General features: G+C 45.6%; 1 protein-coding gene across 6 annotated transcripts in view; it reads left to right on the top strand.

Moving 5' to 3' along the window:
* GRIP2 (glutamate receptor interacting protein 2) overlaps positions 1-16,879 on the top strand; it is a 314,019-nt gene that overhangs the window by 263,931 nt on the left and 33,209 nt on the right. For all 6 annotated transcript variants that reach the window (XM_068154133.1, XM_068154131.1, XM_068154129.1 and 3 more), the window contains exons 8-14: positions 2,101-2,248; positions 2,963-3,132; positions 7,657-7,782; positions 8,666-8,818; positions 9,016-9,202; positions 15,124-15,269; positions 15,906-15,986. In XM_068154133.1, the coding sequence (XP_068010234.1) occupies positions 2,101-2,248; positions 2,963-3,132; positions 7,657-7,782; positions 8,666-8,818; positions 9,016-9,202; positions 15,124-15,269; positions 15,906-15,986 (1,011 nt within the window). The remainder of the gene's footprint in view (positions 1-2,100; positions 2,249-2,962; positions 3,133-7,656; positions 7,783-8,665; positions 8,819-9,015; positions 9,203-15,123; positions 15,270-15,905; positions 15,987-16,879) is intronic.

Genomic DNA, 16,879 nt, shown 5'->3' with positions numbered 1-16,879 from the left:
AACAAGTGGACACAGTCTCAAGCTGTGCCAGGGGAGGTTTAGACTCAAGGTGAGGAGGAAGTTCTTCACCGAGCGAGTCATTCGTCATTGGAATGTGCTGCCCAGGGAGGTGGTGGAGTCACTGTCCCTGGAGGTGTTCAAGAGGGGATTGGATGTGGCACTTGATGCCATGGTCTAGTCATGGGGTCTGTGTTGATAGGTTGGACTCGATGATCCTCGAGGTCCTTTCCAACCTTAGTTTTACTGTGATTCTGTGATACTGTGATTCTATTCTATTCTATTCTATTCTATTCTATTCTATTCTATTCTATTCTATTCTATTCTATTCTATTCTATTCTATTCTATTCTATTCTATTCTACTCTATTCTATTCTACTCTATTCTATTCTACTCTATTCTATTCTACTCTATTCTATTCTACTCTATTCTATTCTATTCTACTCTATTCTATTCTATTCTACTCTATTCTATTCTACTCTATTCTATTCTATTCTACTCTATTCTATTCTATTCTACTCTATTCTATTCTACTCTATTCTATTCTATTCTAATATGAGTCTGTTCAGAGGATATGTGCTGGATACACACAGGCTGCAAAACTAACATATAGCTGGTGCTTGATGTTGGAAGAGGTCCTCAGTCTCTTGGTGCTAACAAAGGCTTAAGTGCACCTTCCTCAGGCTTTAGCTGGCTGCTTTGTGCATCTTTTGATTGAACTTGGGCTTACAGATCTCCTCAGTGGTCCTTTTCAACAGAGAATAAACAATGTTTTATTTGAAGCCTACATACCTCAGCACAGCTCATTCCTCCTCCTCCCTTCTCCAGGAAAATGGGCACTGAGAGTAGACCAGAGCCTGATCTTGGCTGATCCCCAGGGGAAATTTCCAAGGGAAATTTCTGTCTTCAGAGACTCAACATCTTCAACAAACCTCAGGAAAGACCTTGCTGAGGCTTAGCTTCTGACATCTGCATTAATACTCCTGTTTATCAGAGAACGAGAATGAGCTGTGCATCAAGTTCTGGAGCCAAGTAACATCAGCATTTTTAGTGAAGCATAGCTTTGGAAGAGAAAAGCCTTGCTATGAATAATTAAGGGCTGAGGAGGCATCAAGCTCTCAGAGGGCTCTGTTGGCCTTTCCTTCAAAGCAGATGGTTGGGTTTCCATAAAGTGCTTTTGTAAGGGGGTCAAACTACGCATGGGATGCTGGTTGTGGGATGTCTGTTAGTGATAGTAAGTTCATGAATCCAGCCTCTTTATCATGACTTTAGGTAAACTAGAAGCAAACCTGTGTAATAGGGGTGGAGGGAATTTCTGTGTAATCAGCCAGAGACACAGGCTTGCTTTTTCTTCCCCCTTTCTCAGAAGAGATGATTAGGGATGGTGCAGGCTTATGCTAGGAGGTGCAATTTTGTAGGAATTTCATAGCCTCTACTTACAGCATTTATTAAATAGAAATGCATCTCTTAAATATAAGTTACCCTGGTGTTGTCTGATGGGAGAGAGAAGGCTTTTCTAAGCCTGTGGACAGGTAGTGCTGTGTCTCTGCTCCCCCTGTGGGAGCTGAAACAAGGGGGTGAGGGTGGCATTTCAAAGATGGTGCTGAAGCACACAGGAGATGACTGACTTGTGGGCTGGTCTTCAGCACACAAGACTCCTGAATACTTCAGAAACTGGGATTTTTGTTTCTTTGTGCCTTGTAATGTTTACTTGTTTAGGAGGAAGCCTATAGCAGCAATTTCCTTCTGAACTTCCTACTTTTCCTGCTTTTACTGCTATTGATGTGGCTGCTGGGCAGCCTTTGAGCAATCTCTTCCTCAGTCTTGCTATTTAATGCCAAGAAAAGGGGCAGGGAGGTTGTTTCTTTGGATGAATGGTTGTAGTATCTCTGCACTTCATTGTCATGTATATTTTGTGCAGATGCAGTTTTGCTTTGTGAGTTTGTTTTGCTTTTAGGTTACCACATGATAAGAGTTTTAGGGTCTCCAAACTACAGGGCTGCTGATGTGCACGGCAAGTCAGTACTGCTGGCCAACCCCCTGCGTTTAGAAATGGGAAAGGATGTATGGCAAGTTTCTTCAGATGCTCTCTTTGTTTTGCAGATACTGTAGCAAATGCTTCAGGTCCTTTACTAGTTGAAATAGCAAAGACTCCAGGGTCTACACTAGGAATCACACTGACAACAACCACACACCGGAACAAGCAGGTCATTGTCATTGATAAGATCAAGCCGGCCAGCGTGGTGGACAGGTACAGATCTGAACAGGCTGCTTCTAGCTCTGCTTTTCCTTTCTCCACTGCCTTTTTTTTTTTTTTTTCTTTTTTTTTGTGGTGGTGAGGCATTGTTAGTTATATACCTTTCTTCCCTGCCTTTCCTATCTGCATGTTCATAGCACTAAGCATTCTAAAAATATCTGACCCAAACCCAGTGGACATTCGCAAGCGGGAATGAATGTAACTCGGTGCATGTGAAAGCTGAGCTCTGGTTTTAAAACCTCAGATCTGACTGCCCTGGAGCTGTGGAACAGCAAAAACCTGTTCTGGAAGCTTCTGGCTAGAGCCTTTTCCTGATGGGCAAGTCAGCTAGTCATCCTTTACTTGGAGCTGCAGGAAGACAGACCGTTGTGCAGCCCTTGCTGTGGTTGGTCATGCTGCTGAGCTGAACTTCTGGCTTGTCAGGCTTAACTGCACTGCACTGCTGGGTGAGCCCTCAGCTATCCAGACTAGATATGAGTGGTTACTATAAAAAAACCTCAAAGATCTTTCCCAAGCCACCAGCAGCACTGACTCAGGCATGAACCTAAGGTTCAAATTAGAAGGGAAAAAAAATGAGTTATGAAAAAAATAAATCACATGAATTCACACAATAATTCACAGCTAGATTGTGTGTGTGTCTGCTCCCAGCTGTAAGGGCATGGATTTGGGCTATGTGTATAACTAGCTCTCTTGCTGTTTCCTTTGCAGATGTGGCGCATTGCGAGTTGGTGACCACATTCTCGCCATCGATGGCACAAGCACAGAGCACTGCTCCTTGTTAGAGGCCACTCAGCTTTTAGCAGCCACTTCAGAAAACGTCAAGCTAGAGATATTACCTGTTCACCAAAGCAGGCTGCCTTTGAAGCCTCCAGAAACAGGTTTGTCCTCTGTGCAAACACTACTGGTTGCCCTCAAAACTCACTTGAGGACTCTGCTGAAGTTCTTGCTGCTTTTGAATGCTGGCAACAGACTCCAAAAAGGGACATCTGTGGAGGGGGAAAAAAAAAGTTAAAAAAAAAATGTTTTGATGAAATACATGTGATTGGATGACATTCTTCAAGGATGTGAATAGGAAAGAAGGTAACATCTGTGTTTGAATGAGGAAATGAGAGCTGGGAATCCCAGCGGTTTTCAGTGTTGAGTGCTGTGCAAGCCACTTCCTCAGTACCTCAGATAAGAGACTTTAATGGAGAGGAGGAAAACAACCTTGGTGCTGGCAAATGTTTTCATTTGCTGATGCCTGGTAAGGCTCTGTAAAGGACATGTCAGTAGCTAGGAAGGGTCCTACTGAACTTCTTTAGGAAACAAATCTCTAACGCAAGTGTTCATCTTCCAGGATGTTTGAAAGGCAGCTGTGTTTGAGCAGGCAAGGTTAGAGTGAATTCATCTGTAGCTGCTGCTGCTTTCCACCACCTCTGCACCGCTGCCAAAGAAATACTGGGGGAAAACAAAATCTGTCTCCAGTGAAACCAAGTCCAAAATGCTTCTAAATATCATTAGGAATTCAATCTGGTGAACATCCTTATTGCTCACCTTTAGTTTCTCCTTCCACATGAGAGGCTGACTCAAGCTGTCATATAAACTTCACAGTGAACACAGCCTCAGTACTAGGTGATTTGTTGCAACTCTTGGCTGCAGTTTTGTTACAGTCAGTACTGGTGGTCTCATAATTCAGATGTTTCAAGTGTGACTGCTCAGTACCAGCCCATTTTGCAGCCATTTTCAATCACTTGTCTCTTGGGGACATACATTTTCATGGTGATGCTCAGTAGCCCTGGGCACAGTTCTCCTTTGCATTCTCTTCTAGGGTGATTTGGGGAAAGGAGGAAAATGTCTATGTTGTCTCTTTAATGTGATGCAGTGAAACATAAAATCTAATAACATCTCCATGTCTAGAAATAAGTCTCTTACATGTCCAGTCCAATTTGTGCAGAATTAAAGCAGTTTAACAAAGAGGGTAGATTACTTGACCTTTGTGCCCAAGAAAAAAATGGAGAGCTATAATCCTTTTTCAATGGCTGTTAAAATGAACTATTCTACTCCTTCCATTAGTGCCTTGGTCCTAATCTTCTTTTAGAATATATGCATTCAGCAGCAGCTCAGGAGAAAGAGGATCTGTGAAAGGACAGCTTGATGTGTTCAGAGGCTTTTTACCCAAACGTCCATATATCGGATCACTTTGCTAAGGCAGAACTGTAGAACACAAGCTTGGGAGAATAATTGCAACATATGAAAAACAAGGGCTGTAACACTTGATCCCACTTTTGGTTAAATTCTTTTAACATGTGAAGGATCACAGGGAAGGATGCCAAACGGCTCTTAGAAGCCAGGGGTGTGTGGCTGGAAATCAGTGCTTGGGCTCAAACCTTCACCAGTGCTGACAGGGGTTATGGGTACTGGAAGGAGAGAGTGATTCTTTAGTCTAGGGAGGTTCTCCTCTATTCTGCCCTGGTGAAGCTGCATCTGGAATGTTGTGTCCAGTTCTGGGCCCCTCAGTTCAAGGACAGGGAATTGATTGAGAAAATTCAGTGCAGAGCCACAAAGATGATTAAGGGAGTGGAACATCTCTGTTATGAAGAAAGGCTGAGTGAGCTGGGTCTCTATAGCTAGAAGAGAAGACTGAGGGGTGACCTCATCCATGTTTGTAAATATATGAAGAGTGAGTATCAGGATGTCCAGCAATAGGACAAGGGGCAATGGGTGCAAGCTGGAGCATAGGAGGTTCTGTGTGAACATAAGGAAAAGCTTCTTCACTCTGTGAGGGTGACAGAGCACTGGAACAGGCTACCCAGAGAGGCTTTGGTGTCTCTCTCACTGGAGACATTCCAAACCTGCCTGGACACATTCCTGTGTGACCTACTCTAAGTGATCCTGCTCTGGCAGGGGGGTTGGACCAGATAATCTTTCAAGGTCCTTTCCAACCCCTAACATTCTGTGATTCTGTGAAAGAGAGCTCTTTGGGCAAGGAAGACCAGCTCACAAAGCAGTGCTCATTGGTGGTGTAACCAGCCACAGCACCATGCAGCCCACAGTGAGCTGCACCAAAACTGCACCAAAGTTGACAAACTGCATTTGGACCTGGGAGGAACACTGTCTTCTGCTCCAGATAGTGAGTGCCAACTCCACAGGCTGCTTTTTGAGAGTTTAGGGAAACAAGCAGTGGGGTAAAGAAAAATGGGCCACGTGAAACCAAACTGTTGTGGTTGGCAAGAGAGGAGAGCCTGGGGAAAGCAGCTGAGAAGAGGAGATCATGCAGACACATCCCTTCAGTACTTGCATTACTGAGTGTGCCTGCATGGGGCTCATCATTATATATTTGTTTTTTAAAAGTGGCTTCTTGTGCAGTCAAAATCTGGTTACTGAGGAGCTGGAGAGGGATCTGAAGCTGCAGCAGCCATGTAAAAACATAGTCTGATGCGGAAGCATGGGGTTTGTCAAACTGACTTTGCTTTCTCTGTGTCTCTGGGGGCATTTGGAGAGTTTGTTGGGAGGATTATGCCCTGCTCACAAAATCAGTGGGAGTGGATGGTGCCCAGGAGCAGTGCTGAGATGGATGGCTTTCCTCAGGCAGGGATGATGTGTGAAAGCTTGAGGAAGGCTGTTGTAGCTTTTTATCACAGAATTGGCCAAAATCTCTTCTCTTCTCCAGCGCTCTGACAGCTGAGTTTCAAAGGCACTTTATTTCTGTTGTCAGATAGGAGCTATGCATGTATAAACAAATGGGAGAGTTTTAATTCCTGTAAATGGATTAAATTATTTTATGTATATGCCCATAAGCTCTGCCCCTCGTGTTCAAAGTGCTTAATTTTATTAACAACTTTTCTTTTTGTCTTGATATAGCTACATTTATTACTTTGAGTTTTGGTTTTAAAGGCCGCCTGGCTCTGACTTTACTTTTAAACCCACAAAATAGAAGCCCCAGAGCTGGAAGTGTATTTTTCAAGAGCTTGATAGACTAAGTGCTAAACTCACTATATGTTTAGCAAAGACTGAATATAGTCACTATACTGGTTGGAAAAGCTGATCTAAATTGTTCGATGCCTGTGATGTACACACACAAAATGGATTTCCACTATTAAAGGAAATCAGGTGACCTGTAGATGACATCTCTGGATGGACTCACTAAACAAACTGAGTCCCTGTCTCACCTTTGCACCCCTGGAAAGCCTTTGTAGTATCAGCGCTGGTAGCATTTCTGCCCTCTTTGAGGGTGCAGCGCCTGGAGGAGATCTCATCCTAGGAGAGTGGTTGCCAGTCAGTGTGAGTGGTTGTGAGATAAAGAGCTCTGGAATAACTTGTGGTGCCATGATGCTTTGCTGTGAGATACCATTCATGTTTAGCTGAATAAAATAGATACTTGCAGTCTTGTTCATTAGCTAGCAATTCTTCTTGAAATAAACCAGATTCAGACAGCATGGTGAAGAGATTCAAGAGGGAAAACGCAGTGCTGCTGGACAAGGAAAACCAAACTGACCCTGCACTGCCCAGGGGTAAAAGGGATGTCAGAGCAGACAAGCAACCTGTGCCTGGGAGGGCACTTGAGGCGCTTCAGAGGAGACTTGTGGCATTGTGGCTTTCTGTCCCAAAGCCACAGTTCCTGGGATAAAGGATTTTTAGATGATGGATGCCACACAGCAACAGATTTCTGCCAACATTTCCTGGGCAGGGGTTAGGGTTGAAGTTAAAGCAATTTTGTGCCCATGGACAGAGTCTGCCATGTTTTGATTTAATTTAATAATGATTGCCACACTATTGGCATCTTATCCTGTGTCAGTGGCCCTCTGTAATTGCTTTTAGGCAGGAGTGTATGAAATCCCTTTTGTTTTGGTGAGCTGGAGGTGGACCTCCGCTACACCTCTCTTTTCACCCATCCATGTGTGCATTCCTGGCCAAGAGCAGCCACTAAACAACCAACAATGAAGCCAAGTAAAGTGCTCAAAGCAGTCCTTGGCATGTGCAGAAGGCATTTTGCCTTGTCCCTGGAAGGGCAGCTCCATTAGCTGGAAAATAGCACGAGGAGGTTTTGCCGGTGCTGTTAGATAACACTGATGGCCTCTGTGGGAAACTTGTGGCTGGAGGGAGCTTCTGCATGTTGCACAACAGACTGCAAATGGTAATGACATCTGTATGCTGTCAGCATGGCTTAGTCAAACTGTTGACTCAGGATGTGAAGCTTTTTATGGGGAAGGGGTGGATTTCTGCCACTTTGCATCAAGTGTCATGAGGTTATGTGGGGATGTGTTTTCACTGCTGGTGCTTGACACACTGTGGTTGGGTCCTGATTTGTTTAAAGCTAGTGAGAGGCTCTTCTGTACAATTTCCTGGCTTAGGGTTCTTACCTTTTCTTTTTCTCCTTTCTTCTTCCTGCCTGTGGTGAATTCTGCTCTCCTGGATGCCATCAGTCAAAGTGCAGAAGAGTGACCACCACCACTGCTGGGATCCCTGTGTCAATTACTGTCACACCCATCACCCTGGGCACTGCAAGACTCCCACTTGGAGCCAGGCATCTGGACAGGATTACTGCAAATGTAACCTGAGCACATGGGGGTGTCATCCCCATCCTTGCACATGTGCACTCATCTTGTGCCCCTTCATTTCCTCAATACCCAATTCCATAGCCTGACTTGTCACTGGTGTCCTCCTTGGTCACCTGGAGGTTTGTTTCCATGGGTCCAGTCCTGGGATACAAAGTCAGGATCTGCAGCCTAACACACACACATCTGATAACTGAAACAAGGGTGGTGTGCTGTACACTCATGGTCCCACCCATTCTCTAACCCCACCCCCCAGTGTCTTGTTTCTTACAGCAAAAATGAGTTGCTGTGGGACAAGGACACCTCTGTTGATGTGTGGAAATTTGATATGACAATGCATCCAACTCAGCCATAGTGCCACACAGCATGTTAGCTGCTGGATTATGGTTGCTTCAAAATCTGTAAATCCTCCTCCTGCAGGAAGCAAGCTCTGTGCAGCCTCATATTTCTTATGGCAGTAAGATAGGGAGGAGGAAACATTGTCCTGTCTGAATTGTGGAAAGTAAACAAGGCAGCCTCATTGCCCAGCAACTCAAGTTTCTCTTTGTATGTATTTAAGGGTCATTAATGCCATTGTACCAACCCAGTGTTGGTTGTGCTACATCCATGATACATTTCTTGTGGCCTAGGTGCTGCAGTAACATGCAGCCCAGTCACTGGAGTCACTGCACACCAGAGAGCAATCTCCATCTGGAGTCCAGGCCTAGTCAGCTGTCCTGTAGCTGCAAGCCCAGGACAAGATTCTCACCTTGTCTTGAGCCCTGGAGCTTGGAAGATGGAGCTAGTCAGAATGCATTAGGTGTTTGATGATCTCATTAGATGTATCCACTGTTGCAGTTCTCTGTGCACATCTTTAACATGCTCTGTATTCCCCCAGCTCTGATGGCTGCCAACTTCTCGTCTCCCACCATGAATGCGCAGGGCTTCCCCTGCCAGAACTCGAACACTCTACCTCGCAGCTCCCACCCCATGAGCCCCCGCACCACCATGCTGAGGAGGAGGCAGAAGAAGAAGGAGCACAAAAGCTCACGTAAGAGAGGCTGGATCTGGGTAGGAGGGGGCTTGCATGCTTGCCTTGCTGTCCTTGCTGTCCTTACCATTGACTGCTAGCTGGGACAGGAGCACTTAGCCCTGTCAGTGCATCCCCGCCACTGCCAGAGTGAGGTCTGTGACCAAGTCTATGCTGGCCATGGCTACCCTGACCTTCTGTATCTCTCCTCCTCTTAGTGTCTTTGGCCTCCAGCACGGTGGGTCCTGGAGGGCAGATAGTCCACACGGAGACAACAGAGGTGGTGCTCAGGGGAGATCCTTTGAATGGCTTCGGACTTCAGCTCCAGGGAGGCATCTTTGCTACTGAAACCCTCTCTTCCCCACCTTTGGTCCGTTTTATTGAACCCGACAGCCCGGCAGAGAGGTTAGAGACCTTGCCCTTGGATGCTGATGGTGCTGCTGCTGAACATTTCATGGTTTGGTTTGTTTTCTCTCCTCAGAGGCTCATTTAGATATTTACTATCATCCTTGTAATATCTCCCATTCTTCACTGGGCATGGTTTACTGTCACTGCCATTTCTGCACTCGTCGGCTGACCGCGGCCTCCCTCGCATCCCAGGTGAACGTCTTGGCACCGGGCTGCGACTGTTCTGGGAGGAGGAGGAGGAAGGGAGTGTGTGTCTGTGTGAGAGTGCCATTCCCATTCCTTTTTGGTTTGGTTTGTTTCTGTCTCTTTGAAAGATAAAGCTTTTGTCTGGGTGAAGAAAGGGGAAAGATCTAAACAAGTGGCCCCAGCAAACTGTTTTCTGCCTGGTTTTGTTGTGGCAGAGCCCAGCTACATGAACCGGCTTTAGAGCCAAGATTTTGAAGCTCAGAGTGGGGCTTTGGCTTAGGAGCAAGTAGGTGTTGCATTTAAGCTCTCTTGCTATTTGCTTTATAATGCTGGGAAAAGAGCAGAAAAGAAGAGGGGCATTAACTGCTGTATGTTACCCTGGGCACACTGGGAGCAACGACTTCTCTGACAGCTGAGCCACAGCTCAGGAGCTCTGGCTAAACTTTTTCCAATGCCCTTGCTGGCTGAATTTACATTCTGCTCAAGTGTCTGTGCACTACAACGTAGGTGCTCTCTAGCAAGGCTTTTCTTACTAAGTGGACTAAGTCCCAGCATGTCTTGAGCATTTGCAGGGTGCAAGGAGAGTTGGTTTTGGTAGTCAAATTAAAAATTGAGGGCTGAATGAGCTGGAACTTATGCCTCTGTGCTGGTTTTCTTTCCACCTGTGATTTCTGCTGGTGGTCCATCTGCCTAGGGGTGATAGAGGTGCAATCACATGGTAGCACTCAGCAGTTGCTGCAGACCCTTCCTTGGGAGGAGTCTCTGAGGGCCTCTTCAACATGCACTGATGGACTAGTGTCCCCAAGCCAGCCTGGAAAATGAATACATGAGGGAGTCATATGACAGGGAAAGCACTTCCAAAAGGCAATACAAGTCCTTGCTGTGCAGATCAATTTCTGTCTGGTAGCTTCTCCAGGCAGCCCATGCAGGCACAGGGAGGAGCATGGGTGCCTGGTGCTTGTGTCTGTGGGAGGTTAGGGACAAGGGGCTGGAACAGGAAAAAGTGTTGTCCTGAGCGATGCAGGTTACAAGAGATTTCAAAAGCCTTTTTTGCCTTTTGTTTGTTTGTTTCCAAACAGAGTTTAAAAAGGGAAGTGGTGGTGTTTGTTTGGTTGGGGTTTTTTCTCTTCTGTTACTGGGGTGAATTTGGCTCACATTGCAAAGCACCAAACTCCTTTTATAAATCAGGCAACAGCAAAGCCTGTTGTCCCAGTGTAGGAGAAAGATGTACTGAAATCTGCCTGGCTTTGCTTTATCCTCTTGCCAAGCCTGGAGCAAAAGCAGAGACTTGTGGTATAGTCTTGCTTGGCTCTAAATTGTCCACACACTGCTCTCCCTCTTGGCTGCTCACCCAGCAGGATTCATGCTCTTCTGGCTGCTGCCTTCTGCTTTCTGGGGGCAGGGAGCAATCCTCTCTGCTAGATTTGATTTTGGGGATTAAATCTGTGGTATGTTTCTACCTTTCCTAGACTATGCTGCTCTTCCTAGCTGGCAGGAAAATACTCATTTTCCTTCCCATCTTGAAGGGATAAGTGCACTGGGCTTGCAGCGAGGTAGAAAAGGCAATTTCATGTTTTCCTTTCACTTTTTGGTTCTTGATATCCTACAGGGCTTGTTTTTCCAATCCTTCTGAGATACCTTATTCCCTGCTCTTGGGAGATTTTCCTGTAACTGCAGCTGTTAGAACCGTTTTTCTCCCCTTTACCAAGCTGGGCTCTCATCCAAACCTGGGCTATGCTTTTTCTTGTGCTGCTGTTACTGCTTTTTTCAGGAGAGGGTGAGGAGTGGGGAGAGGGTGGAGAGTGAGGATGCCAGGGATCAGGCTTAGCATCTTGGGTCTGTCCTGCATGTTCACATACTTCTGTGACAGACCTGTGAATCTGAATGTGCTGTTGCACAAGAGCACGAACCAAAATCGCTTTGTCTATCTGGCTTGCTGTGGAGGAGCTGCTTCTTGGGCACCTAGCAAGTGTAGTATTACCAGGGAGGAGGGCAACATCAGCCTCTTTTCAGGGAGGCTGGTCTGCCTCACATTGATTATCTGCTTCCTGCTAGCTTGTGACAGGCTGTTTGAAGCAAAAGCTTTCACCTGCTTGACTTGTGATTTGCTTCACAGCCAATAGTTGGTAGCAGACCTCCCTCCCCCCCTGCTTTGTTTCCTGGGTGCAAGATGAAGCCTTCAAATGAGGCAGTGATTCAGCCCCTGTTATCAGCAGGTAGAATGGAATAGGAAGACGCCTGACATCTCTTGGATGCCTTGAAACACATAGCTTTTGTGTCCTTCCTCCTCCAGCTGTCATTGACAGCAGTGAGAGAGTATCTGGCTTCTCCATCCTGGTATCCAAAATCAATGCTTCCTGCTGAGTTACATGTTTCCTAGCTCTGTTTAGACACAGTTGTTTGATCATTGTGTTTCTGGCTTTTGGATATGAATAGTTTGCAAAAGGAAAATTTAGCAACTGGGAGAAGCTGTCAGCAAAGCTTTGATCTTTGGGGTCTGGGACCTGCCCACCAACATGCACCCATGCAGTTGTACTTGCACACACAGATGTGCATGCTGACCTGTATCCACCAACTCAGGGGCATGTAAGGGCACAATGGGTCAGTTTCTGCAGCCAGCATTGTGGCTGTGGTCACAGCTACTGCTGCTCACCCCATAACTGGAGTGACCACACAGATACTGATGATGCTGAGTAAGATCTTTAGCTGCCCAGGAGTTACATATGTGCTGCTCTGTGCCTACCAAGACACCTCTGCTGTTCAGTTGCTGTGTTTGAGCCCAAGAAATAAGTCATGACAAAATGCAAATCTCTGCAACCCCAGGGAGACCTTCCTGTCATGGACTCAAACACATCCATAGGGCTGTTTCTCACTCCAGGAGATGCTGGTACTCTTTTTCCTCCCTCCTGACTTTAAAGCACTTCTCCCACAATCTCAAAGCACTTTGTGAGCTGTGGTGTTAAGAGTGCACATCTCTCAGACAAATGCTGCCTCTTGAGAAAGCCATGCAAAAGGTTTGTGTAGGCGCCCACAGCAGAGCAAAGGAGGTGTCTGCAGGAGCCTTGCTCCCTAGGCTCTGCTCCCAACACAAGGACAGATGACAGCTGGAAACTGGTGTCTCTAAAATTATTCTGAAGGGCTAACAAGGCACTTCAGGTCTCCTTCCACTTGTGAAGGGATCCAGAGGGCTGTGGCTTCACTCCACAGACATTTATGAAGCTACAAGACCGAGGCTTAAACAACTGTGATTGACAGTAAAAGAAATAAAAGATTTCTGACCTAACAGAACTATTAGCTGTAAAATAGCCAGGCAAATCTGCCTTGAGTGAAGAGACACAAGAAATTATTGCTTTGTGAGAAGGCAGCTCTGGTGGAAAGGGGGCAAATGTTTGCTTTGATGCCACTTTAAATCATCCTGTGATCACCCAGCCCCCGTGGCCCAAACAGTGATGACAGCACTGATTGTGTCCTTGTGTGACCTTGAAATGTCAGTGACTGTTGTGTGACACTGATACCGATTCCTCCTTTGCAAAATGTGCATTGTGGCCATAGCAAAAGAGCTCTCAGTGCTGGAGGAGGCATCTCTGTTATACTCCTTGCCATCTTCATACTTGTAAGCTGCTTTTCCCAAGTGCATCTGTGTGGCTGCACAGCCACAAGTCCAGGGAAGGACTGTAATAAAACTTAATGTAATTTACTCGCAAGGGTGGATTCATTTATACACCATGGAGTTGTCTGCCCTCATCCAAGTCTCCTTGAACAAACAGCTCTGCATGTACCTCTCACAAGACAGCCAGTGTCTTTTCATGGATGGCATGAACTCAGGCAGCAGCAGGAATATCCTGCAAGGTTCACAGGCTCACAGGATATTAGGGGTTGGAAGGGCCCTCTGGAGGTCAAGTCCAACCCCCCTGCAGGGCAGGACCACATAACCATAGAATCTAGTGCAGGTCACGCAGGAATGCATCCAGACAGGTCTTGAAAGTCTCTAGAGAAGGAGACTTCACAACCTCTCTGGGGAGCCTGTTCCAGTGCTCTGTGACCCTTACAGTAAAGACATTCCTCCTCATGTTGTGGTGGAACCTTCTGTGCCGTAGTTTATATCCATTGCCCCTTGTCCTTGTTTAATACCTTCCTTTCAGTAAAACCACCTCCCAAGGCTCTCTCCAAACCTGCCCATATTTCAGCTTTTGATGGGCCAGCTGCAAAAGCTGTTGTGCATTTTTCTGGCCTTTCATACACATCCTGTTGTTTGGAGGTGAATAACACAGCCTGTGTCCATTGCCTTTGATGGGATCTTCATGTGCCTGGAAGCTGTGGTACCATGTTTTCTTACAACTGAATCAGATGTGAGTGATGAAGAGTGGCTGGAAGGTTTAGTAAAATACAAGCTGTCTTCTGTGAGATGTCAGCAGAAGCTGACATCTAGAAAGGAGAGGGCAAAGGATGTGCTTGATTACTAAGCAGGAGAGGAATAAAGATTCTCTGGAGAAGGCTCAAAACAGGCTAAGTGGTGCCTCCTGGGAAATCTAGGTGGTACAGTAACTCAAAATGCTGAGGTGAACCTTAGACTTGTTCCCATAATGCTCAAACTCTTTTGGAGACCACTCTGTAACCCATGTTAATGATGGATGAGGAATGATTTCCCAAGGTTTGCTCAAGTGGGCAGACTTACAAGGCATTTGAGGATTGAAGAATTGGAAAAGATATGATTGTAAGGGCAAACTGATGAAATGGTGTGGAGGAGAAGGAGCAGGAACACTGCACTCCTGATTTTGTAGAGGCATGGGCCAGATTAGCTGTGGGAGGATTGTCTTGCTGGTATTGCAGTGTAGTTTAAAACTAAAGGGGTGTGCACATGTGTCAAGTGTGAAGTGGTTCATGTGTGAAAACTACCTTTGCCTGTAAATATAGTGGGGTCCCAAGAGACAAAACATGTGGTAGCAATGTATCTCCAACACAACCTTGTCATCACTGTTTTTATTTCTGAAGTAAAAGACTTGATGTTCCTGGAGAAAGTGGGTCTGAACCAGAAGCCCCAAAGGACCAGTTGTGGTTATAGTGGCAAGTTACTGCATCAGAATAATGTTGGTCTTTCAAGGCAGTTAAACTGTATCATTGCACATTTGGCTTCCAGAAATGCAATTACAAGGGGTAAATGATTATCCAATCTGCTGAGACATTTCAGTGAGTTCTTTGGTTTGGAGCTTCAGTGTTAGCCACGGATTAAGCAGAGGAATCTGTGCAATTTTTTGATGCCATTAGTTTGGAGTGCAGAGGGTGCAAGCACATGGAAAGAGCTGTGTACTGTTAGATATGGTAGGAGAGCACATGCCCTTTCATTTATCACTCTCATCTCTTGGCCATGATGTTTACTTCTGAGAAGGTGAGGGTTGCCTTTCTTTTTCCTGGATATTGCAGGAAATGTGACCAGAAATATTTTTTTAACAGCAAAGTATATGTGAATTTCAGCAAGCCACAATGATTTGCTGCCTTGTGACCTTCCAGGGTCTCTCTGCACTGTGACATCTGTTGCAGAAATGACCAAAGTGGCTCTTTGGGGCCACTTCTGCAGGGTTTGTCACTACTCTGTGTGTCTTGTAGCAGATTTGCCTGGCAAAAGGAACCAATGGCTGGTTGTGAATTTGTTTTGTTTTGTTTTGCTTTTCCTCCTTTCCTCTTTTTCCCTGCCTCCTTGCTCCTTTACCCTCTTTTCCCAATGTGGACTGCAGATGTGGGCTGCTACAAGTAGGAGACAGAGTCCTTTCTATCAATGGCATTGCGACTGAGGACGGGACTATGGAGGAAGCCAATCAACTTTTGCGTGATGCTGCACTCACAAACAAAGTGGTGCTTGAGATTGAATTTGATGTTGCAGGTAAGCTGCCAAAGAAATTGCTGCTTCTCTCTACCAGAAGAACTCTGTCAGTGCACTTGCTAACCCACAGGAGGGAGTGTATTCACACAAATACATGAGGCTTCAGCTAGAGTTCCAAGAGTAAGAAGATCCTGTGAGGACCTTTACCAGTTCTGGCTGTTCTCTGGTAGCCACTGAGGTGGAAGGGCCCTTCTTCTGGCTCTTTTATGAATTGCCTTGGAGTCACCACTTGGCTGAGATAAACTCAAGAAGTAGATGAAGCAGCCATCTACATTTTAAATATTTGCACATTATTATGAATAATATTTATATTAGTTTGGGGCCTTGAAGCAAGAATGGACCCAGAGCTATTGGACAGATCTAAAATGCAGCTTTCTATTACAAACAACAACAACAATGACGTTTTTCCTTTCACGTTGACAGAGCTGCCTTGGTCTTGAAGTACAGTGTGATGTGAGCACTTCAGTTGATGTTCAGAGCATGTATTTTTAATGAGAATCCTCATCCTTGTTTGAACCAATAAAGCTGAGTTTTATGGGCTTGTTTTTCTTAGTTCCAAAGAAACCATCCATGCAGCTGAAAACTCTAATTTTTTTTTTCTCCCATTTTCTTTCTTGTCTCTTTGTGGTTTTATAGAGTCTGTCATACCCAGCAGCGGTACTTTCCACGTTAAATTGCCCAAGAAAAGAGGTGTAGAGCTTGGAATTACAATCAGCTGTAAGTATTGCTCAGACTTGCACTAGCGGTTGCAAGAGCTTCTGCTTTCCACCTTGGCACATCAGAGGGGCCCAACAGAGAGAGATAAGGTTATGTGGGGTTGCCTGGTAGCACTCACAATGCTCATTATCTATCCCAAACTGAATTAGGTGTGTGGTTTCTGCCTTCTTGAGCTGGTGGCTGCAGGGAAAAGCACCTGCATGAGGGGTTGGGGTAAAGGAAGTGTCTCAGATGAGTCTGTGCTGCGGACTAGTAGCATTTTATTACTGAGAGTATTATTTTTATTTCCTTGCTCACAGTTGTATTATGTTGCTTTTAAAAAAGAATTGCTGGATCTGGTGGAGAGGTGGAGGGAGGAGAGCAAGTGTGGGATGAATCCACAGATTGAAGAACAGAGGGGGGAAATTGCCAAGAGGAGGAGGATGAAGCAGGTGGCAGACCTGGCAGATAGAGGAAGGAACTTTAGGGATAGGAGAGTTCTGGACAGGGCTTGATGGGAGTTGTTGCACTGACTGACCCCAGCCACAGAGGAGGACATCCACATACCAGCACCTGCTGGACACTGAGAGAAGGAGACATAAAGTTTTCCTTTCTTTTTCTCTCTTCTCACTCAATTAATTGTCTTTGTTTCTCTTCTGAAGCATATTTTTCATTTAAAAATTTTGTGGCCTCTCTGGAGAGGATGCTGTAAGGGAATGATCTAGAGAGATCCATCCCAAATTTCTGGCTAATCTGGGGTCTTGTTATGCCTTGCATCTGTGAATTTTTCCCTTATGGTACATGTGAGAAGGACTCAGTTACTCACCCATTTTCACTGCTGGGTAAATTGAGTTGAATCATCTCATGCCCAGAGGCTGCCACCACCTCCCATCTGAAACAAAGCAGCTTCTGAG

The sequence above is a fragment of the Melanerpes formicivorus genome, unplaced genomic scaffold (genome assembly GCF_026170545.1).
Source record: "Melanerpes formicivorus ecotype bairdi unplaced genomic scaffold, bMelFor1.0.p_v2 SCAF_28, whole genome shotgun sequence".
Classification (NCBI taxonomy): domain Eukaryota; kingdom Metazoa; phylum Chordata; class Aves; order Piciformes; family Picidae; genus Melanerpes; species Melanerpes formicivorus.
The sequence above is the reverse complement of the archived record's forward strand: the minus strand, read 5'-3'. Positions and strand labels throughout refer to the sequence as shown.